General features: G+C 38.5%; 1 protein-coding gene and 1 long non-coding RNA gene across 5 annotated transcripts in view; both read right to left on the bottom strand.

Moving 5' to 3' along the window:
- LOC121490761 (muscular LMNA interacting protein) overlaps positions 1-6,911 on the bottom strand; it is a 254,409-nt gene extending 247,498 nt beyond the window's left edge. For 2 of the 3 annotated variants that reach the window (XM_041754765.1, XM_041754750.1), the window contains exon 1: positions 6,762-6,911. In XM_041754765.1, coding sequence (XP_041610699.1) covers positions 6,762-6,824 — 63 coding nt within the window. In that variant the 5' untranslated portion in view covers positions 6,825-6,911. Of the gene's footprint in view, positions 1-5,004; positions 5,126-6,761 lie in introns of those variants that run through there. The other variant, XM_041754757.1, reaches the window with a different exon arrangement.
- Positions 6,912-11,171: 4,260 nt separating this feature from the next.
- LOC121490790 lies at positions 11,172-14,318 on the bottom strand. 2 transcript variants are annotated; one of them, XR_005987774.1, is made up of 4 exons: positions 14,220-14,318; positions 12,671-12,773; positions 12,240-12,312; positions 11,172-11,937 (listed from the first exon to the last, which is right to left on the bottom strand). It is a non-coding gene; the product is annotated as an uncharacterized LOC121490790 (long non-coding RNA). The 2 variants fall into 2 exon arrangements; XR_005987775.1 differs by lacking the exon at positions 12,240-12,312.
- Positions 14,319-26,046: the final 11,728 nt, after the last annotated feature.

Raw genomic sequence — 26,046 nt, forward strand, 5'->3', positions numbered from 1 at the left:
ATAATATGTTACAATATAAAATACTTTACAATTGTTCCATTGTTAAGACATTTCTGATGAATAATTATAGACTTGCTATCTCAAGCCTAGGTGAGAAAAAAGAATCAGGGATGTTTATCCTTTCTACACTTAGAATATTTCCAAGCTACTAAGATTTACCATTATTATCTCATAACCTATGAAAAATAATAAAATACAATAATATCCTTGGTGGCCAAGGCTTTCTCTATCATGTATGCTTCCACTATAGTCCATAGGACTCTGTCTTGTTCAAAAGTCATTCAGAAATGTCCACTAATTTAAAAGGCTCTTTCTGCTTGTTCTGAGGACATTTCTACCTAACAGATCCTAGATTACATCGGCAAAAGTGCTCTCCCCAACAAAAGTCAGACTTGTTATCAGATAATAACATTGGAAACTATAACCAATGTTAGTCCCATGTTTTTTTATTTGCTAACAAATTTCTTCTTAGAAAATAATTAATTTTATTTGTATTAATGAAGCTATGAATAACTAATTGAACCTTATTTTAAAAGTGTGCTTCACTGAATCATCACAGAATTCTAAAATGCCTAGCTTTCTGCATTTGTGTATTTTAACTACATTTTTCTTCAATTTTCTCTTTCACTCTATCAAAAAGAATTGGTACAATCTCTTTTTTTCTGAAACCGAGAATAATGTTTTTTGCAAAGTTATAGGTAAATTTGCAAATCATTGGATAAAACTGTCACCCAAAATTCAAAACAAGTTGAAAAATTTTAAACATAAAGAGTAAAATTTCAGTTATCTAATATTTAAGCTTTCATCTCCTTGTATGAAATAGATCCTGTTAAAAATCTGTCAAAGGACATAATTTCTCAATCTCAGAAATTTCTCTTACTCAAAAAAGCAATATTTATGACATTCAGAAATTGACTATGTTAGTTTGCTTCTACCAAACTTCAATATAAAGTGAATTGGAAGATTTACCCTTCTCATTATTACTACTGTTGTGATATTTATTGAACATTTATTACTTGAGAAGATAGAATTGTCTCTTGAGACATATTATATTAATGTAATAGAAGTTATTAGATTTATGCATAAAATCTGTTTTTATCATCTCTTAAAGAAAGAAAACATTATTATCTCAATATCCTGAGGTGCATGACCATTTTTACTATGTTAATACATGAATTTTTCCTTTTCATTAAGAAATTTTAGTTGAAGATAAACATAAGTGAAATTCTTTGTTGATGTATTTAATAATCTAAAGGAAAAGATTTTGGAAAATAGTGAGGATGTCCTGCCTTAATTTTACTTAGCTATTAAAACATACTAAATAGAAATATACTTACTTTCAACATTATTCCAGAAATAACTTCATGTTACAGAGATAAATGTTACCCAGGTTAAATTTATTATTCTGTGTATCATTATTCTGAAAATGAACCTCATAAATAAAATCAGACAAGTAACATACTGACACACCACTTCCTAAAATGTGTTCCAGAGAACACTAGCTAGAATATTCACTATCATTGTGCACACACATCTAAATGCATTACATTGGTAGAGAGTACAAGAAATACAAGATTAACCTCCAAAATGTCTTATGGCCTTCAGTGTGTTTAAATGCAATATGAGTCTCCAAAAGAAATAAGGCTGTGTAGTTCATTCTGTACATAGTGTTTCATGAATACTATTGAGCATAGATCAGAACCTCTTTTCATGGAGCAGTTTAGAAAATCAGAATTCTAAGGAATGTACTTTGGGGAACACATGATACAATGGTTACTCAAGCCTCATCAAGAAAAAGAAAAGATCCATTCAGCTCCAACATGGTTTATTGTGGAACCAAACAGAACTGTATTGTTATAAAATAGTTTCCTTTCTCTCTGCAACCCCACAAAATCACCTTTAGTGTAATCTGACTTTGCAGGATCAGAGAGGACTAAAATATCCAGCATGGTTCAATATGTTGGTTTTTCAAGGGATGAGAATGTCCTTTTCAATCCATGCTAATTGAGTTTTCTTTTTCATGTTTAAGAAATTGGGAAAATATTAACCAATTGGTGAAAAATTTAGATGGGATTGATAAATTTAGGACATTTTGAAGGATTTGAGTATAATATTTCTTATCTCTTACCTACTGATGCAACTTTAATTGTCAAGCTCCCAGGAATCTTTACTTCTAATCTCCAAAGAGCAACAAATTCAGAGGGGGAAAAAGGTCGATAGCTAATGGTAGCAGTTCTCTTACCCCTATTAAGTGTACATAATATAGTATAGTATATTATACTATAGATATATAGTAACCCTACTGAGGCATCCAATTAGCAAGGAAGAAGTCATACTTTGCAGACAACATGGTAGTCTATGTAGAAAACCCAAAAGACTCCACCTGAAAGTGTCTAGAATTGATACAGGAATTCAGCAAAATTGCAGGATATAAAATCAACGCACAGAAGTCTGTTGCATTTCTACACACAAAAATGAAGCAGCAGAAAGAGAAATCAAGGAATCGATCCCATTTACAATTGCATCAAAACCCAAAAAACCTTGGAATAAACCTAACGAAGGAGGTTTATTAACTACAGAACACTTATGAAAAAAATTGAAGATCACACAAAGAAATTGAAAAGCATTCCATGCTCATGGACTAGAAAAACAAACATTGTTAAAATGTCTATACTTAAAAAAAAAATGTCTATACTTCCCAAAGAAATCTACACACTCAATGCAATCCCTATCAAAATACCACCAGCACTTTTCACACAGGTAGGACAAACTATCCTAAAATTCGTAAGGAACCAGAAAAGACTCTGAACAGCCAAAGCAACCCTGAAAAAGATAAGCAAAGCTGGAGGCATCACAATTCTGGACTTCAAGCTCTATTACAAAGCTGGAATCATCAAAACTGTGTGGTACTGGTACAAAAACAGGCACATAGATCAATGGAAAAGAACAGAGAATCCTGAAATGGACCCTTAACTCCATGGTTAACTAATCTTTGACAAAGCAAGAAAGAATATCTGACTGGAAAAAGACAGTCTCTTTAACAAATAATGCTGGGAAAATTGGACAGCCACATGCAGAAGAATGAAACTGGACCACTCTCTTACACCATACACAAAGATAAGTTCAACATGGATGAAAGGCCTAAATGTGAGATAGGAACCCATCAAAATCCTAGAGGAGAACACAAGCAGCAACCTCTTTGACCTAAGCCACAGCAACTTCTTACTAGACACAACACTGGAGGCAAGGGAAACAAAAGCAAAAATGCAGCATTGGGATTTTGTCAAGATAAAAAGCTTCTGCATGGTGAAGGAAACAATCAACAAAACTAGAAGGCAACCTACAGAATGGAAGAAGATATTTGCAAACAGCAAACCTGATAAAGGGTTAGTACCCAAAATCCATAAAGAACTTATCAAACTCACCCAAAAAACAAATAATCCAGCTAAGAAATGGGCAGAAGACATGAACATTTCTCAGAAGGAGACATACAAAATAGCTAACAGACACATGAAAAGATACTCAACATCACTCATCATCAGGTAAATACAAATCAAAACCACTATGAGATACCACCTCACACCTGTCAGAATGGCTAAAATTAACAACACAGGAAACAACAGGTGTTGGCAAGGATACAGAGAAAGGGAAACCCTCTTGCACTGTCGGTGGGAATGCAAACTGGTGCCAGTCTGGAAAACAGTATGGAAGTTCTTCAAAAAGTTAAAAATATAACTATCCTACCACCCAGCATTTGTACTACTAGGTATTTTATACAAAGACTGCAAGAAGAGTGATTCAAAGGTGCACACTCACCCCAATGTTTATAGCAGCAATGTCCACAGTAACCAAAACATGGAAAGAACCCAAATATCCATCAACTGAGGAATGGATAAGAAGATGTGGTATATATACACAATGAAATATTAGCCACCAAAAAAGAACAAAATCTTACTATTTGCAATAACGTGTCTAGAAGTAGAGTATATTATGCTAAGCAAAATATGTCAATCAGAAAAAGACAAATACCTTATGATTTCACTCATAGCTGGAATTTAAGAAACAAAACAGATGAACACAGGGGAAGAGAAGGAAAAATAAAATAAGACAAAAGCAGAGAGGGAGGAATTTGGATTCCACCTTGGAATTTTTTTCAAATAAAGCCAATCATGTAAATTTCTTAACTGTGTGATATATTCCATAACATTATTCATAATAATCTTTTTGAGCATACTTTTAATTTTAAAGAAGATACATAGTATAATTCAGCAATATTATAATGTATACATATTTAAATATTTTAATAGAAAAGTATTTTCCCCTTTTAAAAACCATTTTTATAAACTTTATTATTTGTATGTAATAAATTTAGTAATTTTTAGAACCTCATGAACTCTACAAAAATGTGTTTTAACTATTTACAGCAGCCTAGCCAGTCATACTACATTACTTTGGTGGTACTAAGGAACACAACACACATTGAAGTTTTTAGATGTTTATACACATGAACAGCCAAAGTGTTAACCAAAATAATTTCTACTATAAACATTCTAAGGTATTTATTTCCCAGCTCTCTTAGAGATGTCAAATATAAGTTGACCTTTTCTTTTTTTTTATTTTTTTTTTATTTTTATTTATTTATGATAGTCACAGAGAGAGAGAGAGAGAGAGAGGCAGAGACATAGGCAGAGGGAGAAGCAGGCTCCATGCACCGGGAGCCTGATGTGGGATTCGATCCCGGGTCTCCAGGATCGCGCCCTGGGCCAAAGGCAAGCGCCAAACCACTGTGCCACCCAGGGATCCCCAAGTTGACCTTTCCTTGATAACAGTATTACCAGAATTCCTTTATCCGAAAGATATCTGAGTCACATCTATAGCTCTGTTTGCCTGAAGAGGCAATTGCCCACACCACTTAACTTTAATGTGTTCCTTCCCTCCCTGAGAACCTTCTCTTCTCAGTACAGTTTAGATGTTCCTATAACTTCTGAACTGTCCCACATTTACCTCCACTCCTCTGAAACTTAATCGGAGATGAGCCCTGGATCTCTCCTCCAAAGTAATGATCATGAATTTTGTGACAGCTGCTTCCTCTGAAGAGAGGTTTTTGCTCGCTTCTAGAGTCACACCTGTGTTTAAGGTAAGTCCAGAATGCAGAATGTCTGACCCTCCAGGAAGTGAAATGTGTGTACATCAAATCACCCCAATTGATAAGAGACTACTTTCACTTCTGTTTACTTGCCCCATGTGCACTATATTTATTTGCAAAACTTCCCGTAAAAGATTGTCAGAGACCCGTGGATCAAATTTCATACTAATTTCATAGCAACTCTTTATTTATGTATTTATTTACTCTCTATCTAGTTCCATAATGGTTTTATAATCACTAAGCCTTTACAGTAAGCATATCCAAGTTTTCCTTTGATTTTGAAATGCATTTCAGATTTCTCTTTCTATATTAATAAACTTTGGGTGTACACTTTCCAAGTAAGTCAGGCCAAAAACAGTTGGAAAATAATGGGTGCAACCCAGGGAATCTTCAAACATTATAGTTTTTAATCTTCATGACATCCTTCAAATTAGTATTACTACTCCTCATCTTACAAGTGAATTAACTAAGACTCTGAAAGCTTAAACAAAATCCCATACTCTTATATTCTGAAGTAGTGGAGTGAGCACTGTCACCCAGAACATTTTAACTCAAAACCCCTAGTTAGTTCTATAATAATGCATAGCTTTTCAAAATAGTCAAAAAACCAAATAGTCTGTGGCCAATACATGTTTAGACAACCACCTAGAACAGAGATCCACAGCTAATATTCAAAATGATGATCTGAATCCTTTAAGAAAAAGTAACATTTAATTCAATATATTTCTTCAAGGCTTTGAAATTATAATACATTTCAGGATTTTTCATCTTTCAAGTTTCAGTACCATTAAGAGTACATAAATATTAAGAGTACATAAATCTGGGTGTTTCAAACACCCAGAGCAATGCATTCTCATGATTTTAAGAAGTCACAAAGTTTATGTAGTTTTACTTTCAGCTACTTGTACTGTTGTTAAAATTAGCCATGCCCTGTTCTAACATTAACTCTGTAGCCACAGTACACTTACAAACTTAACTAGCCTTCTAAACCCATCGGGTGAACCACGAGCAACACATTCTACCACTATACCAGTCTATGGTACATTTTACGTTGGAGCAAATATAGGTGACCACTACAGTGCATTGACATGTAATTCCTTAGCATCAAGGCAAATTTACTTTCACAACTTTCATAGCAAAATAATAAAACCTTTCTGAAGAGTAAACTTTATCCTTATGCTAGATGTCCTTTAAATGATTTGATAAAACATTAAAATAGTCTATAATACTTAATATATTTTTCTTGACACATATTCCTAGTACCTCTGAAGGAAACTAGACTTTGCTAAGCTTTAGCTCAATAAATGGAATAATCTTTCAGTATTGAAGCAATAAACAAGGGCTCAAAATAAATGGATACTGATTTCAAAAATGGAGCCAAACCACATCATTTAAAATAAAATTCGTCCACATTCTAGTATTGAAATTTTATCAATAATTTTATTATACTGTGTTCAGCAAAGTCCATGGAACTCGTTAATTTTCAGGCTGCTAACCAGAAAAAAATATGGAAATACAAGCTAGTTAGTACAACTTTTCCAATCTGTGACAGCTTCTTTTTTTACTATGTCAATTACATTACAAATCTGTGTACACTAAATCTCACACATCTTACCGTCAGTTTCTCCTCTAAATTCTTATTTAATAAGCTTCCTTTTTCATGCTTTTCAAATTCCATGTTGAAACTGAGTGAGAGAGAGAAAGAAACAGAGGGAGAGAGAGAGAGAAACAGAAAAAGAGATTCAGATTCTGTCTAGAAAATGATTTGACGTGCTTACATGTTAGATATTGCAGGACATTCCAAGTTGTGAGAGCTCAGGACACTATCAGAAAGCCCTGGCGATAATTTCTGGTTAGCTAGTGTTTCCATTTATAGATGTTCAAACCCCATAAACAGAGCCCTGAAGAGAAGTCAGGCAGCTGGCCTTAGATAATGATAAATGTCACTAGATATAAAAGCAAACTCTTCAACAGGAGAATATTCCAACAGGTTAGGTACCCTGAACCATGAAAGATGCATGTGACAAAAAGCCACCATCAAAGAATTCATTCATAGCCACTGGAGCAGAATAAAACATACTCTAGAATACAGACCTAATAAATCAGTTTACAAAGGACAAATGTAATGGTCATATAACCAATATGAATCAGCCAGCCCTGTTCCTCCAAATTCCAATTTGGGTCCTGGTAGTCCCAACAGTTATGTGTTGTTTTATAGCTCAGAAGTTTAAAAACTCACTTACAGGAAAAGAGCAAAGGATAACTAGTGAAAACTGTTAACACACAACACATATATTCAAGGGGTAGTGGCAATTTTAACCCACAAAAAGTTGGCAAATGATATTTAGAAACACCATGAGATAAAAGTGGTATTTCCCTTCACTTAAAAAGCAAAAAAGATTTTGTTCTTCATTATCCTGGTTTTTCTACTGGGAACAAAGGACATAGAAGATGAGATTCATTTCTCCAAAAGAACAGTGTTGTCAGAATTCTTTGAAAATTGTTACATGTCTTAAAGAAAATTAATTGTGTAACTTGGTGGTAATTAACCCTCCTCTATTTTTTTCAGCAAACCAGATATGTGGATAGAAATAAAGAGTAAATATGACTTTCAGAGAGCCAAGACTGGTCTCTATGGTGGTCTAATCCCTTGGCCTGTTTGAAACACTTTAACGCCAGTTTCTGACATTAACTCAAGTTTCCTTCACTTTTTAAGGAAACATTTTAGGAAATGTATTGTAAGGCTCCATCCTTTAGAGTAATGATAGCTGGTTCTCTGTCGCCAGGCAGAGCTGCTCCAGAGCTTATTCTGCACCATGATGGAAGGGCTGAGGATTTCATAAGTGAAATACTTAGTAAGAAGGAAACCCTGCTTCAGAACAATGAATTCAGGAACACTGTATCAGGCTCTTCGGCAAAAGGGACTTTCCTCTCTGGCTCAACTCTACATTCCAGAAAAGGAATCATGCATGCTTGTTGCCCCTAACAAGTTTGAAAATTGATGTCTTATAGGTTTACTAGCATGCAGGATTGGTACATGTCAAAAGCAAGGCAATAGTTAACATTTTATGTAAATGGAATTTCCAAATCTCTCTAGGGGGAAAAAAAGCATGCTATGGCTGTAAAAGAAACTTGGTTATTGCAAGTTTAATGCCTGAGGGTGAAATTTAGAATCTAGTTAGAAGCAGGGGATTGGTGGGATGCAAAGCTAGTTGGGGAAGAAGAGAAGAGTGATAACGAGAGTATGTGCCAGTGATGTTCCTCCTACCAGGGATGAAAAGTTTAACTTCAGCAAATGTGTCCTGAGAAGCTAAAATGGTGAAGATTATTCTAGGTGCAGGCAGATTTTTTTCAAAATAATAGATAAAAATAATAAAATTAAAAGATACAATCTCTACATTTCTTCCCTCAACAAACTCACCATGTAGGCATGACTAGATCAAAATAGGATAATAATACTCTTACTTAGCTCACTTGAACAGCACTCACCTTGTGCCAGGAGCTCCTTTAAGGCTTTACATATATTATCTCAATTAATTCTCAGAACAACTCTAGATAGTAGAGACTATTATTTTCATCAATGTTATGGGCTAAATTGTGCCCCTCACCCCCCAAAATCATGTTGAAGTCCTAGCCTTTCAGAATAAGACTATAGTCAAAAATAGGATATTTCAAGAGATAACTAAGATAAAATGAGGTTATTAGGGTAGAGTAACCCATATGACTGGTGTCCTTATTAGAAGAAAAGATTAGGGGCAAGCCTGGGTGGCTCAGCGGTTTAGCGCCACCTTCAGCCTAGGGTGTGATCCTGGAGACCCAGAATCAAGTTCCACGTCAGGCTTCCTGTATGGAGCCTGCTTCTCCCTCTGCCTGTGTCTCTGCCTCTCTCTCTCTCTGTATCTCTCATGAATAAATAAATGAAATCTTAAAAAAAAAAAAAAAGAAGAAGAAGAAAAGATTAGGACAAAAGCAGAAAAATTAGAGAAGGCCACTTGAAGACACAGAGAGAAGGCAGCCATCTACAAGTCAAGAAGAGAGACCTTCCAAAGAAACCAATGCTGCCAACACCTTGACCTTGGATGTTCAGCTTCTAGAGCTGGGAGGAAAGATATTTTTATTAAGTCATGAAGTCTATGGTATTTGTACCACAGTCTTAGCAAACTAATGCACCCATTTAAGAGTTAAAAAAAAAAAAAGAATAAGACAGTTACACAACTAACTGGGGGCACTCAAGTTCCCTAGCCCAAGCTCCTAAACACTGTGCACTTAGCACCTTGGAACAATTAAGTTCATCACAGGCATAACAGGGAGAGTGGGTAAACAGCACCAGCATTCTGTGGTAAATATTAGCTCCCCTATCCATTTACAGAGGTATGCTTAAAGATATTTTAGCTATGTTTTAGGGACAAAGGCTTTTTTTTAGGTAAAAGTATGCCTGTGCCAAAGCTAGCACTTGTCCATTTACTGGTCAAACAGCAGAGACAGAGCCACACTGGTCTCCTCTCTGCATGTCTGTCATCACAAGTATTTTCCTCCCTCTGCCAGGAAGAGAGGCTCTCCTCAGAATCATGTGACTCCCTACTCACTTCATCCAGACCTTCCCCGAGGATCCATCTAAAATAGCAAACCCTCTGTCATTCATTTGCTGTGTTCTTCTTAACTCTTATCACCGTTGGCATTATATTATTTCACATGGTATTTTAAGTGAATCCTTATCTATTCATTTGAGGTTTGTCTCTTCTGCTAGAGTATCAGCACCAGAGGGTGCATTATGCATCACTTTAGGCACTTAGAACATAGTAAGGACCAAATGAATACTCTTATAAAGGAAAGAGGAAGGAGGGAGAGGAAGGAAAGGAAAAAAGCAAATGAGGAAAGAGAAAGAAAGGGGGTGAGGGTGGGAGGGAAGGGAAATGTATCAAACAGATGTGACTTAAGACATGTAATACACTGTTATTCACATGACTTTGGGTAGAAAACAGGAATGAAATGCATTTATCCAACACAAATCATATTAGAGATGAACACAATATTGAGTGTTCACTTATCTACTCAAACAGCTAAATATTGGTGTAAAGGAGAAAAACAGACTAAGCAGCAAGAATAATGGGACTCATTTGCAGATTCTATCACCTTCTAGTTGGGTCGCTTTGAATAAATTAATTCTCAGAGTTTCAGTTCCCTTTCCCTTAAAATAAAAGGATAATACTAACCCCTTAATGTTATTATAAAAATTAAATGTGGTAATGTGTGCCAAGAACCTGACACAGTGTCTGGCATCAAGCGGGTTGTTGCTGAAAGTGTGTGCCATTTTTAACTTGGACTATGTGAGGTTTACCTAGAAAAAAAGTTAGTTCAAATATAGTATCAAAGTCTGGACAAATGTGGCATAAAAATTAACATAGAGACTGGGAGAAAATATTTGTGAATCATTGATCTGATAAGGGACTTCTATCCAAAATGCATAAAGAACTTTTACAACTCAACAGTATAGAGTACAAACAGCCCAGTTTAAAAATGACCAAAGAATTTTGAATAGAGATTTCTCCCAAAGACAAACAAATGGCCAACAAGCTTATGAAAAGATGTTGTGATTAACGGAATGCAAATCAAAGCCACAATGAGATAACACTTCACGCCCACTAGGATGACTAAAATCAAATAACAGCAGTGGCAACAAGTGGATAAACTGGAACCCTCCTACATGGCTAGTGGGACTGTAAAGTGGAACAGCCACTTTAGGAAACAGTGTGGTAGGGTACTTGGGTGGCTCAGTAGGTTGAGCATCTGACTCTTGATTCCCGCTCAGGTCATGATCCCAGGTGCGAGATCGAGCCCCTGTAGGGCTCTGCACTCAGCTGGGAGTCTGCTTCGGGATTCTCTCTCCCTCTGCACGCCCCTCACTCCGATTCACGCCCTCTCATGTGCTCTCTCTCAGCTCTAAAATAAATAAATACATCTTTAAAAAAAAAAAAAGAAAGAAAGAAGAAAATAGTATGGCAGTTCCTCAACATTTTATATTGAGAGTTACATGATCTAGCAATTCCATTTCTAGGTATATACACAAGAGAAGTAAAAGCATGTATCCACACAAAAACTTTGTACACAAATGTTCATGATATAGCATTATTCATAACAGCCAGAGAACAGAAACCACACAAATGTCTACCAACATGTGAAGGGTGAAGCAATGTAGAATATCATACAGTGGCATGTTACTGGTCAATAAAAAGGAGTGAAGCACTGATACCACATGAACCATCCAGAATAATGGGCAATTCCAGAGAACTGGAAAGATAATGGGTAGTTGCCAGGTGGTGAGAGGGAAGCAGAATGACGAATGACTAACAGACATGGGGCTTCTTTTTGAGCTGGTGAAAACATTCGGAGTTAGATAGTCATGATGATGGCATAACTCCAAATATACTAAAAACCATTGAATTGTATGTATTCTTGAAAAGAATGCATTTTATGGTATGTGAATTATATCTCAATAAAGCTATTATTTAAAAAAAAAAGAAAAGAAAAGAAAGATCTGTAATTCCTTTCTAACCTGGAAATTTGCGATTTCTTTCCCAGGAACATAATGTGAGTAACAGGTCACTCCAAACAGGAAATTAAAATCTACACCACCATAGGTCAGCAAGAATTCCATTAAAAAGTTGAACAAATGACCCTCAGCAAATGATATTTACTTCAAGAGACTAGCACCTCTTCCATTTCTTCGCATCCTCGTCGTGTGCCTCTTACAGAGGGTGAAATCTCAGCTACTCAGATTTGTGATGTGGTGCCTATATTCAAAAATGGGGAAAGGAGAGATTGCAGCTATTAAGATGACTTGTTCATCTACAGGGTTAGAAAGTTAAATATAGTTTGTTTGGTTCTTAATGGTGATTTCTCCACATCTGCCATTTAAAGAACTTTCATCTCCACAGCCACAGCACATATAGATACTGTATTTCTGAAACCTCACAAGGTAGACAGACACCCCAAGCATGAAGAACAAATGCTGTTTTCTTTTGAAAAAATAAACTGTGAAGCATGGTGTAGACAACTGAGAATCTTCCTCATTGTATGCTCTAGGAATAAATACCTTTTTATTAAGATAAGGTCCTCTTCTGAGACAATGGATGCCTTTTATACAGGTTTATCATTCCACATGGCACCTGCAGGATATGGGTAGGTCTTGTATGCTCTCCACAGATCAGAAGCCCATGTAAGCCCCACAACCAGGTACTGAGAGACCAGTACATGCCTTCAGGTGCCATAGTATGTTCCCAAAACCACACTGGAAATGTGTACCCAACAGCCAGATGCAAATCTAGCTTAGACCTAGCACTGAGAACTGATCTCACACAGCTAACTATTGACCTACTAGTATTGCTCCTAGTTGAAAATTTACACCCATGCCTCTAGAAAGCTCTGTTTGATGGTCAAATGAGATACACAGGTGGCAGTGGCAGTGAAAAACAAAATGCAGAGACTGGTCCCCCAGAATTTTCTGAGTCTTCTCAGAACCCCTACCTAAGCCTATTTATCAGGTTTGGTGATTGTAAACTCTCAAGCAGCAACTGCAGACTCTTCTGGACAGTTCCTCTGACTCTTATCTTCTCATCTGTCTGTGCATCTGGAAGACACAAACAGAGGAAGACTTTAGTGTTCCACCATCCCCACATATAAGCATCCCTTCCAGCTTCTGCAGGCCAGAGGTACAGGATGCTCAGGGTTATGGTATGTGCCTACAGTTGTGAAAAGATAGTGTCTACAGAGGAATTTTTTAAAGTTGAGCTTGTCACTATATAATAAACATTTTTGTAAGTTGAATCTGCCAAGTGGATACAATAGCAAACCCTAAAATATCAGTATACGATAATTATGATAATAACAGCTTAACAAATTTGTACCTTTGTAATTACCACTCTTCAGTGAAACATAAACCTTTTCTACTAGAATATGATTTTTCTACTTCTTCTGATCCTATTTGTGCCCTTATTTTGGTTCTGGGCCATATTTTTAAAATGTCTGTAGAAAAGATTTTTATTCAGTGTCTGAAAAGAGACATTTTCTTTATAAAATCATTTCTTGATGATAGAGCATCCTTTGGAGCACTAGAAAATAGTTCAATCAAATGAGAGCTGAGAACTTTGAAAAGTGGTAGGTTTTTTAATGTGTCCATCTGAAAAATGCAAATCTTTTACTAAAACTTATTGAAAAATAAAATGTGAGGTAAAAAAAATAATACTGGCAACACTGATGGTAATTTATAAATACAGTAATTCTGCCATAACACTAAATCCATACCTCAAGAGTCTATAACATACAAGCTGATTAAAACCACTTGGGAAAAAAAAAAAAAAAAAAAAAAAAAAAAAAAAACCACTTGGGGATCTAATTCCAGGATGTTCCATTTTCTCCACTATTCTATACTCAACATCTACAATTTTTGAGGGATTTAGGATACATTTTCTCTTATTCATGGTGACATCCATGATGTGTGGGTTGAACAAGTTTTTGCTCTTGCATTTGGGAACACTCACTATATTTCCAGATCCTTTGAATAGTAGATATACTTCCTAGTAGTATCTGTCTATCTCTCTGTCTCTCCATGTCTCTCTCTCTCTCTCTCTCTCTCTCTCACACACACACACACACACACACACACACACTCACTCTCTCACTCACACCATTGCTATTTCAGTCAAGACAATAGCCAACTTAAATTGATCAATATTTAAATTTCCTTCAGGAAAAAGGATTCAGAAATGGAAGGCTTTACTTCTTGAATATTAGAATTACAGTGTGCGTTTTTAACTTGAGAAACAAGTTCTGGATGGATGTTTTCCTGTGTCTTTAGGGCTTAATCAAAGCAACCAGATGCAGCCCTGTGGCTCACTCCTCCCCTAAACCCAGCAGCTTAGCATTGTGGTTGTGTTGACATGACAAATCACTTTGCCCCCAAAGTAACAGCTCCATGCCCTCTGAAACAGCGTACCCAGGATATACTTTCAGATTTATCAGTCGAAATTGAAACATGTTCCAAAGCAGTGTGCACTTATACAGAAAGAATGCTTACCTTTCAACTGACTTGGAAGCAGCGAGCAGAACGATAATCCAGCAGGGAGGTCACCGGCCACATTCCCAGAGCAGCTGACCCTGTCAGTCTTTGGAAAGTACTGTTTACTCTGTAACTAATGTCAGATACCAGGCACAAGATACAGAAGCTAAATTAAAAAAAAAAAAAAGTTAGGCATAAACCTCAGCCCCATAGGGACCATTTCACAAAAACAGTAGTTGCTGTTTCCCCAGATTATTTCTTTATAAGAATGTCTTGGCAGTAACAGGGATTTGGAGTCAAGTGTTGATAAGTTTTGCTGTATATCCAACTATCTACTTTTTAGCATACTGATGAAAATTCTTTAAGCTTCCCTATGGACATGAGAGGTAGGCGAGTTAACGGTTACTTAAAATGGAGTTTCTTTTCTATTTGTATTGATTGGATTTTTAAAATACAATGGAAAGTCCTCCTGAAACAAATTGCCAATTGCCCCAGGGAAGGAAAGTCAGAATTAAGTAGTAGTAGGTGCCCCTACAGGACTGAACCAACTCCACAGTCAGAAAGGACAATTGCCCCGCTATCCAGCTGCCAGCAAATATCCACAGAGGGTAGATTGTTGGTTCACAAACTGGCCCCCATACATGGAGAGCAAAGAGAGCCTGAGGAGGAGGCAGGCTACTCCAGATCAGTAGGTGGAAGGCTTAATGAGGAAGGAGACTTACATACAGGCTTGTCTTGGGCATCCGCAGGACAAGTAGATCTCTACACCTGCGCACCAGGATCCTAAAAGCTTGTATAGAAGTCTTAACAAGATTCAGTCACATGTACTATCCAGCTGATCTCCTCAACACATTGCTCTCTCAAGCTGTGCCCTTGAAATGGCTCCTACCAGGGGAACAATAGGCAGAACAAATATTTGAAGGACAGGAGAGATGATGAGAAGCCTCTGATTGCCTGGGTCCATAGCCCAAGGGTCAAGCAGAGGTCATGTCCTTTTGACAACCTCCTCCAACAGAGACCTCCACTGCACTTTCTTCATTTCCTGCAAATTCTTTTCCCTAATTACTCTCAACAGAATGAGTCCGTGTTACCCCAATGACCAATAATTAATGTCCAGTGTTAACCAACTTTGGCTTCTGGTTGACTTAGAGGCTTTTTTAAAACCATGACCCAAGAAACTCAGTGTTTGAACAAATTAGTACCCATTCATTTGATGTTCTGTAGAAAATATATCATCCCAGATTGGCTTTGTCATCCTACCCAAAATATCACCCCACCCTGAATCCTATAATGCAAAATGTATTTTTAAGAAAAAGAAAGGATCACAATCACATATTCACTATTTGAAATTATTCACAACACTACTCTCATATTTCCACTCATTAAATTGATTTAGGTTGACAATCTCTAAGTGAATACTCACGTAAAACACAATGTTATTTTAAGGTATTATTTCATTCTTTTTCATGCAGTTCCATAATTTGACAATTATTGGTTGAACACCGTATCTGTACCATTTTGTCGGTGCTGACAGCTTTCAGGGGTTGAACCACAGAGTCTCCCATCAGGAGCTTAGTTGGGAATGAACAGAATCACATACAGCAGTGCACCAAAGCAGGCTGAATGTGGCAAGTGCTAAATTGAGAGTACAAATGACGTGCTTTGAAAGTGTAAGAAGGAGAGGACATTCTGGCTAGAGACACTGAAGATGATTTTACACAGATGTTGGATTTCAGCTGGACCTTCTTAGTCCTTGCTACTAAGAGTGGTCTTCGGACAGCAACATTGACCTCACGTGGGAGCTCATTAGAAATTCAAAATCCTGGACGCCAACTGAGACCTATTAAGTCAGAATCTACAGTTTAACAAGACCCACAGGTGATTCCTCTAGGCATAAAAGTTTGAGAAGCACTGATTTACTTCTAGAATTGGTAGAATTATAGGAAGCAGAACATATCAGGTGTAAACTAAAATAATGAAGGCCAGAATATGGACAATGTGTTTGACGAATGGCAGGTAGACATGGAGAATTTATGGAGTACATATGCACGATTTACATCTGATAAATTGCAGGAATAATAGGAAACATCATGGCTACTTACTATGAACCTGTGACTCTGCTAAGTGACTGACATGACACTATCTTGTCTTAGGCCCTCAATGACCCCATGAAGGAGCTGTATCATTGTACAGAAAGGGAAGCTAAGCCAGAAGCTCAGCACCTTTGCGAGTCCACACACAGAAAGAGCAGGGCCAGGCTGACTCCTAAGCCAGAGCTCCCTGCCACCACCTGCTGTACGCCTGGGGTTCTCTGGACTGGGCACATAGCCCTGTCTACTTTCTCCCTTAGAGAGCAACTCCAGAGGTCCAATCCCATGAGCAGAGTATCCAAGGCAGCCCAACCTCTCTCTCCCTCCTTTCCTCCTTCTTTTCTAAACTCTTGCACCTGACAAACAGAAGACTGACAAGATTGTTTGGGTGCCTAAGGCAATTCTTTTTTTCGTTAAAAGTTTGACTTTTAAAAATTTTATTACTGAACTCATATGACACTGTAGAGAACTTGAGAGTTATGAAAAAATACAAAAAAGGTAATCTTTAATTCTCTGTAAAGCCACACTTCAACTATACCATGGTTAACATTAAGGTATATTTCTTTCCAAGTTTTTTCATATATTTATAATTTTAGTATATTATAAGGATTATAATTTTTTTATTGAAAAACACATTATGAGCAATGTGTATTTTTTACTGAATAACACATTATAAACAATGCATCCTGTCATCACTGCTTTTATCCACAAGCTTTTCTAATAGTGTGCTGGTGGCAAACATAATTTTTGTCTAACCTGGCCAAAAGTCAGGGACAGAGGTCAGATAATGGCATAGGTGAGGTGAACTGGCTGATGTAACCCTCCTTAATGAATGGTTCTCTCCTTTATCATCCTCAAATTGAAATTTGTCATATTGGGTTTTCTTAAAATAACAAATTAGTGTATGTTAGAGTCAAATGAAATTATCAAACTTCTCCAAAAAGAGAACCAGAAAACAGGACCACAATTCTATGTAATTCTATGTACAGGCCCTGTAATTCTATGGCCACAAATGACCTATGTTTCTCACTTTTACAAACAATATATCACAGGAGTGCTTGATAAAATATCTGTTTTTCAAAAACAATAAAAATTATTGTGCTTATCATAATACTTTAATAGCAGTGTACACTCATTTGGCATATTTTTAAATGTCTAAAAAGTAAAGGCATCTTATTGTACTTGGTTACAGGTAACAGAAACTGATGAGAAAAAAATTTTTAAATGGTAATAAAAATAGTAATAAATTATAAGGACACAAGAATGTCTTATGGCACACAGCCAGGCCTCTTGAGGGCTAGAACTAAAACCAGTCATCAGAAACCAGTTTCTCCTCTAGGATCCTATGATCTCTTATCTTTCTCTTTCTTTGTCCATCTGCTTTCTTCTTAGTTTTCTGAAAATTTGCTTTCTTTCTGTAAGTCAGAAAAGATGCCCAAACCTCCCAGTCCAAAATTCACATGTCTCTCAATCAAGCCTCAATTTTAAATTCCCAGGAGAATCCGATTTGCCCAACTTGAGTCAGATGGCCATTCTGATCCAATCTACCACCAAAGTGGAATGTGGAGAGGGCAGCAGAGCAAGGTCACAAGTTCTCAACACAAAAGAGGAAAGGAGACAGAACTGCAGGGGTCTACAAAAAATTGGGAAAACAAAACAAATAAAAATTAAGGCCAGTGTTAGTATTTTGGTGGATTTTCTTCCAGTCTTATTTCTATTCTTAGATTTAATAATATTCTCTCTCAGCCTTTCTCTATGGTATATGGTATATTTTAGTTGTCACAATGATATATAAATTTTAGATCTTCTTAAAAGAATTATATTACTATAAAATTTTGAAAAACATTTTATATCAGCAAATAGAGCTCCAGCTAATGAATATGTCACATTCCCGGGATCGAATCCCACATCGGGCTCCCAGTGCATGGAGCCTGCTTCTCCCTCTGCCTGTGTCTCTGCCTCTCTCTCTCTCTCTCTCTCTCTCTGTGACTATCATAAATAAATAAAAATTAAAAAAAAAAAAGAAATGAATATGTCACATTTCACTAACCATCACCATGTTGTTGGGAACTTAGGTTGTTTCAAACAAATCTAAGAAAAGCATCTTGGTACACAGAAAGCTATCTCTCTATTTTGAATTATTTTATTCAAACTGGCTTCCAGATTATAGACTTTTCCAGACTAAGAAAAAAGTAAATACAAAACACTACAAATTCTTGACAGATAGTGGTAAATTTCTTTCCTAAAAGGTTATAGAAGTATGTCCTTCACATATCCTCACCAGCACCAAGTATATTTTAAAATTTGCCACACTGGGCACTCGATATAGATATAACATTTATTATTCTTTTTTAAAAAATATGGTTTTTTTTTTTTGTCTTTGAAACAGAGAGAGAGAGTGCACAGGGGATGGTGGCAGAGAAGGAGAGAGAAGTAGAGGGAAAGGGAGAGAATCTCAAGCAGACTCTACACTGAGCCCAGAGCCCAGAAGCGGGGCTCAATCTCAGGACCCCAAGATCATGACCTGAGTCTAAACCGAATTGGGCATTAACCAACTGAGCCATCCAGGTGTGCCACATTTACTGTTATTTTTAAGGCAATGTGAGTGCTAATATGATTTCTTCTATATGATTATTGATACACAATCACCACACATTGACCAATTAGCTAGCCTCAAGCCTCCTTTGGTAGCAAGGATCAAAAATGCATTTTTTCCGTTATACCATCCTCCATCCATCCAGCAAACATTGACTGAGCACCTATTACCTTCTAAGCATTATACAAAACTTGGGAGATAAAAAAGATGGTGATATATAGTCCCTGTCTCTAAGGGGATTGTTAGGCAAAGGATGAGAGCAGGTATTTGACACAGACAAGTACCACCACATTCAACTCAGAATGGAGTGCCCTGCTTAGCTCTGGAACTTGTTCAGTGATACCACACCTAATAGGTCCTCTGGCCAGCTCAGGTCCAAACCTCCATTCCAGAAAAGCCCAAGGGATGGGAGTGAGTGGCTCTGAACACATTCCAGCTCCAAAGCCCAGGCCTATCTAGCACATTCTGGCTTAACTGAAAGAAGAATGCTCAAATATGAGTGCATGAGATGTCCCTGTGGCCCTTATCAAGACACATCAAAGTTGCAAGCCCAAGCATAACATGTGAAGCAGACAAAATCTACACCCAATAGTAGATGCTCATGGTAGCATTCTTTCTCTCTCATTGACAATTTACTAATGTAAATATTGCTCCCAATGTAAGAAGCTCATCAAGTCATCATTTAGAATTAAGAAACTGAGGCAACAGTACACAGTTAATGCACTTCCCAAGTTAGGATGTTAATATCACCACATAAAACCCAGTCTTTGTGATTATCTGAGTACCAGCTGTGCGCTGATCAGAAACAGGAGAGGAATTTTGTTAATTATCATTACCCAGAGGAAAATAATTAGTTGCTTTGTAGGGAGAACAAAAAACAAATGTTGCTATTTCCATTTTAATTTCATCCATTGAGGTTGATAAAACTCAAAATTGTTCTATGTATTTTATGAAAATCATAAACTCGTTAACGCAGCATTAGCAGATTGCATGTTAATCTTCATGTCCATAAATTAATTGGCACACTATTCATTGGATGATTGATACATTGTTTTTAGGGGGCATGAGATAACTAATAAACCAGGAAGTGAAAAGAGTAAATCAAACCCCCTTGAAGAAAATAATGCAATCCAGCTTTCTCAAGATTTCAAAACATGTAAGTCTCTTTTATCCCATTTCTCTTTCTTCAAACATGATAAGTCGACTCTCATTCTCCTCCACACCTTGCAAATGAATTTCAAAACCATCACATCAGACTGCCATGGAGTATTTATTAGTCTAACTTAAGAATTCAAATCAATCATAGCCTCCTCTTTTCAAGAGCCATCAAGCATAGGGACCCACCTTTCCACCTGGGAATCATACTGTGATAGGGATCCCTATTGTTTGGAACAGATTATAGTATCTGTGAAAAATTAAAGACAGACGGAGACTATTTGAGTAGGTCAAAGATGCTAGAACTTATGAGGGAGACCAAGAAACTATTTTAAAACATTTTAAGAAGTCTATAGATTTCAAAGTGCAGGGAGACATAAATGACAAAAAAAAAAAAAAAATTTCATCTGAGGAACTTGGACCCTGAGGGGCAAATAAGCAGTCATGCCCTTGCCCCAGGATCTAGAACTTAGGCCTAGACTCATAAATCCTGAATGATGCAAGTCCATCATTTTCCTGCCACTAATTAAGATATTCATGTATGTCACCAAATGTCTCCCAACATACCACCTTTGCCACATATGTCAAATAAGAGCTTGGAACAGAGTATTATTTGAGTCCAATTTATGTCTTTACAGCTTTAGTCATTTATTCATAATCCCAAACCTTAGTTTCTTATCAGAAAAATGGGAATAGCAACTCTCCCATAGTATTCTCTGAGGGATAAAATGTAAAAAAAATAAAGGGGGCAGGGATCACTACATATTAGTATTATCTTTGTGGAAACTGCTTTTCCCCTAATTGTTCTAGGTTGTTAAAATATGAACATGCTACCTGAATAATTAATTTTAATGGGCAAGCATCCATGGATAGAACTTATTGCAAATGGATGACATATGTTTGTGGTGTAATATATTTAATGACTTGTGCCAGTGCCATTGTGCTACATTCTAATTATTAGGCATAAATAAGCTATGGATATAAGCATAATTAGTATTGCTTTTATAGTCAATCCCCTTCTTAAAATTTGTCTCGCCATTTTGTCTATTCTTCTATTTGAAATCAGCCTCAATGTCAACAATTTGTTTTAAGGTGGTTTCACTACCATCACTCACAAGAACAACCATCCATATTGAAAAACAGAGTGTTCCCAGGATGCTTGGGTGGCTCAGTCCATTGAACGTCTGACTCTTGATTTCAGTTCAGGTCATGATCTCAGGGTTGTGAGATCAAGACCCACATCAAGCTTATGTGCTTATGTGGAGCCTGCTTAGGATTGTCTCTCTTCCTCTCCCTCTGCACCCTAACCTTAAAAAAAAAAAAAGGAGTGTTCCCTTATCCCTGATTCAGGCTGTCCCTACCCTAGTGCTCAGTGCTTCAATCCACACACTGGCCTTTCTGCTAATGTCATAGAGTTAGAGGCAGTGAAATACCTGGACAAGGAGGCCATCCCTTTCTTTTCCTGGAGGGCAGTAGAGGGCAGTAGAGGGCAGGTGGCAGAATGAAGAAGTCCATATTTGTGGACAACTTTGGGTTGACATCTCACGCCAATTCCATAAGGCAGCTCTGACTATTATCTCCCTTTTATGAACTAGGAAGTTTTAGCTAATAAATGTAAAATAACTTGCCCAGAGCCTCAGCTCAAAAGGGGCAGGACAAGATATTGAATCAAGATCTGTTCCACCCCGACCCGAGCATTCTGTGTTAGAGTGGGTCAGAGCAGAGGCCTCACACTGAAATATGCAGCTATGGATGAAGTATGCCCAGGATAGAAGGACCCAGAGGGATGAAGTTCTAAAATCCAAGAAGTGGGAGTTTTAAAAGAGAGAGGATGAGAATCAGGATTAATGAAGAAAGGGAGGGCTAGGTCAGTACATGATCATTTTCACTATAACAATTTTGTTGTGGGAAAGACAGCAGATGAGCCCAGGAATGTATCAGTCCAGCTTTAGTTGAAGAAGTAGAGCCACTGTGAGGGTTACAGGGATAAGGAATTTACTATAAGAATTATAACTTACACAACTGTCAAAGGGGCAGAAAAAAAGGTCTAGAAGAGAGAGTTTGAAGACAGAAGAGTCATTAACCATCTCTCAGGCAGCACCGACCCTGGGAACAAGACAAAGCTTGCAGGAAGATCTGAGAAGCCAAGCTGTGCTAGCCTCTCAGGTAGGGCTGTGGAAAGACCTCATGGGGGTGTCAAAAGCAGTGTCCTGTGGGAATCATGGCCCCTATGGGTCCAGAGTCAGGCCTCTAATGGTAGGCCTGAGGCCATAGTTTGTCAGCAAACAGTAGTCAGGAAGTAAGAGGGCCACCAAGTGAAGTACTGTGAGGACAGTCTGGGACAGCCAGGCACTTCTTTTCTATTTATCTCTGAATCTGGTGGGCTTCCATTTCTATATTTCTACCCAAGTAGAAATTTTTCTCTCTTGGTCAACCCTAAGGGAAACACAAGCAGAAGAAGATTCAGGAAATTTAGTTCCAAGCTTAACCAGGTTGCCAATTGGCAAAATCCAACACAAAGAGCAAATGCAGGAAAATCAGGAAACTATATTATAGAAGTCCATGGACGATATGACCACTGGAGGCAGAAAAAAAAAAAAAAATGATTGCAAAGACAGAAAATAAAATGAAGAGGACTGGGGGGAGGGGCAAGATGGCGGCAGAGCAGGGTCCCCAAGTCACCTGTCCTCAACAAATTACCTAGAAAACCATCCAATCATCCTGAAAATCTACGAATTCGGCCTGAGATTTAAAGAGAGACGAGCTGGAACGCTACAGTGAGAAGAGTTCGCGCTTCTATCAAGGTAGGAAGACGGGGAAAAAGAAATAAAGACACAAAAGGCCTCCAAGGGAGCGGGGCCCGGTGAGGAGCCGGGATGAGGCCGGGGCGAGTGTCCCCAGGACAGGAGAGCCCCGTCCCGGAGGAGCAGGAGCTGCACCAACCTTCCCGGCGGAAAGGCCTCCCGGGGAATTGGAGCAGGATCCCCAGAAAGGCGGGGACGCCCTCGGGCTCCCTGGGACAGTAACAGAGGAACTGCGCCCCGGGGAGTGCGCCGAGCTCCCTAAGGGCTGCAGCGCTCGGCGGGACCCGGAGCAGCTCGGAGGGGCTCGGGCGGCGGCTCCGCGGAGGGGGCTGCGGGGCTCCGGGAACAGCTCAGCCGCGGCGGCTCGGGCGGAGGAAGAAGCTCCGCGGAGGGGGCGGCGCGGCTCCGGGAACAGCTCGGAGGGGCTCGGGCGGCGGCTCCGCGGAGGGGGCTGCGGGGCGGGAGCGCGAATCCAACAGCGCAGGCCCCGGAGCAGAGGGCGCCGGGACACAGCCCAGGATCCGGCCTCCCCCGGGACAGGCAGAGGCCGGGAGGGCCCAGGACAGCAAGGACGCTCCTGCCTGGAACTGAGCAGATCAGCGGCCCCGCCCCGGAGCCCCCAGGCCCTGCAGACGGAGAGCCCCGGAGCTACTGCGGGGGCTGACTCCAGGGTCCCAGAGCTGCCCCCGCCGCTGTGGCTTCCTCCCGGGGCCTCACGGGGTCAACAACCCCCACCGAGCCCTGCACCAGGCAGGGCCAGAGCAGCTCCCCCAAGTGCTAACACCTGAGAATCAGCACAGCAGGCCCCTCCCCCAGAAGACCAGCGAGACGGACCAGTTCCAAGGGAAGACAAGGGACTTAAAGTACACAGAATCGGAAGATACTCCCCCGCGTTTTTTTGTTTTTGTTTTTGTTTTTGTTTTTGTTTTTGTTTTTGTTTTGTGCTTTTTTTTCTTTCTTTCTTCTTGATTTCTGATTGCTTCCCCCACCCCACCCCACCCCTTTTTTTTTTCTTTTTTCTCCTTTCTTTCTTTTTCTTTCTTTTTCTTCTCTTTTTTCCCTTTTTTTTCTTCTTTCTCTTTTTTCTTTTTCTTTTCTTTCCTTCTCTCTCTTTTCCTCCTTTTCCCAATACAACTTGTTTTTGGCCACTCTGCACTGAGCAAAATGACTAGAAGGAAAACCTCACCTCAAAAAAAAGAATCAGAAACAGCCCTCTCTCCCACAGAGTTACAAAATATGGATTACAATTCAATGTCAGAAAGCCAATTCAGAAGCACTATTTTACAGCTACTGGTGGCTCTAGAAAAAACCGTAAAGGACTCAAGAGACTTCATGACTGCAGAATTTAGATCCAATCAGGCAGAAATTAAAAATCAATTAAAGGAGATGCAATCCAAGCTAGAAGTCCTAACGACAAGGCTTGATGAGGTGGAAGAACGAGTGAGTGACATAGAAGACAAGTTGATGGCAAAGAGGGAAACTGAGGAAAAAAGAGACAGACAATTAAAAGACCATGAGGATAGATTAAGGGAAATAAATGACAGCCTGAGGAAGAAAAACCTACGTTTAATTGGGGTTCCCGAGGGCGCCGAAAGGGACAGAGGGCCAGAATATGTATTTGAACAAATCCTAGCTGAAAACTTTCCTAATCTGGGAAGGGAAACAGGCATTCAGATCCAGGAAATAGAGAGATTCCCCCCCTAAAATCAACAAAAACCGTTCAACACCTCGACATTTAATAGTGAAGCTTGCAAATTCCAAAGATAAGGAGAAGATCCTTAAAGCAGCAAGAGAAAAAAAGTCCCTGACTTTTATGGGGAGGAATATTAGGGTAACAGCAGACCTCTCCACAGAGACCTGGCAGGCCAGAAAGGGGTGGCAGGATATTTTCAGGGTCCTAAATGAAAAGAACATGCAACCAAGAATACTTTATCCAGCAAGGCTTTCATTCAAAATGGAAGGAGAGATAAAGAGCTTCCAAGACAGGCAGGAACTGAAAGAATATGTAACCTCCAAACCAGCTCTGCAAGAAATTTTAAGGGGGACTCTTAAAATTCCCCTTTAAGAAGAAGTTCAGTGGAACAATCCACAAAAACAAGGACTGAATAGATATGTTGACACTAAACTCATATTTATCAATAGTAACTCTAAACGTGAACGGGCTTAATGACCCCATCAAAAGGCACAGGGTTTCCGACTGGATAAAAAAGCAGGACCCATCTATTTGCTGTCTACAAGAGACTCATTTTAGACAGAAGGACACCTACAACATGAAAATAAAAGGTTGGAGAACCATTTACCATTCAAATGGTCCTCAAAAGAAAGCAGGGGTTGCCATCCTTATATCAGACAAATTAAAATTTACCCCGAAGACTATAGTGAGAGATGAAGAGGGACACTATCTCATACTCAAAGGATCTATCCAACAAGAGGACTTAACAATCCTCAATATATATGCCCCGTATGTGGGAGCTGCCAAATATTTAAACCAATTAATAACCAAACTGAAGAAATACTTTGATAATAATACACTTATACTTGGTGACTTCAATCTAGCTCTCTCTATACTAGATAGGTCTTCTAAGCACAACATCTCCAAAGAAACGAGAGCTTTAAATGATACACTGGACCAGATGGATTTCACAGATATCTACAGAACTTTACATCCAAACTCAACTGAATACACATTCTTCTCAAGTGCACATGGAACTTTCTCCAGAATAGACCACATACTGGGTCACAAATCAGGTCTGAACCGATACCAAAAGATCGGGATAGTCCCCTGTATATTCTCCGACCATAATGCCTTGAAATTAGAACTCAATCACAACAAGAAGTTTGGAAGGACCACAAACACGTGGAGGTTAAGGACCATCCTGCTAAAAGATGAAAAGGTCAACCAGGAAATTAAGGAAGAATTAAAAAGATTCATAGAAACTAATGAGAATGAAGACACAACCGTTCAAAATCTTTGGGATGCAGCAAAAGCAGTCCTGAGGGGGAAATACATCGCAATACAAGCATACATTCAAAAACTGGAAAGATCTCAAATTCAAAAGCTCACCTTACACATAAAGGAACTAGAGAAAAAGCAACACATAGACCCCACCCCCAGCAGAAGAAGACAGTTAATTGAAATTCGAGCAGAACTCAATGATATCGAGACCAAAAGAACTGTGGAACAGATCAACAGAACCAGG

This window comes from Vulpes lagopus, chromosome 1, assembly GCF_018345385.1.
Source record: "Vulpes lagopus strain Blue_001 chromosome 1, ASM1834538v1, whole genome shotgun sequence".
Taxonomy (NCBI): domain Eukaryota; kingdom Metazoa; phylum Chordata; class Mammalia; order Carnivora; family Canidae; genus Vulpes; species Vulpes lagopus.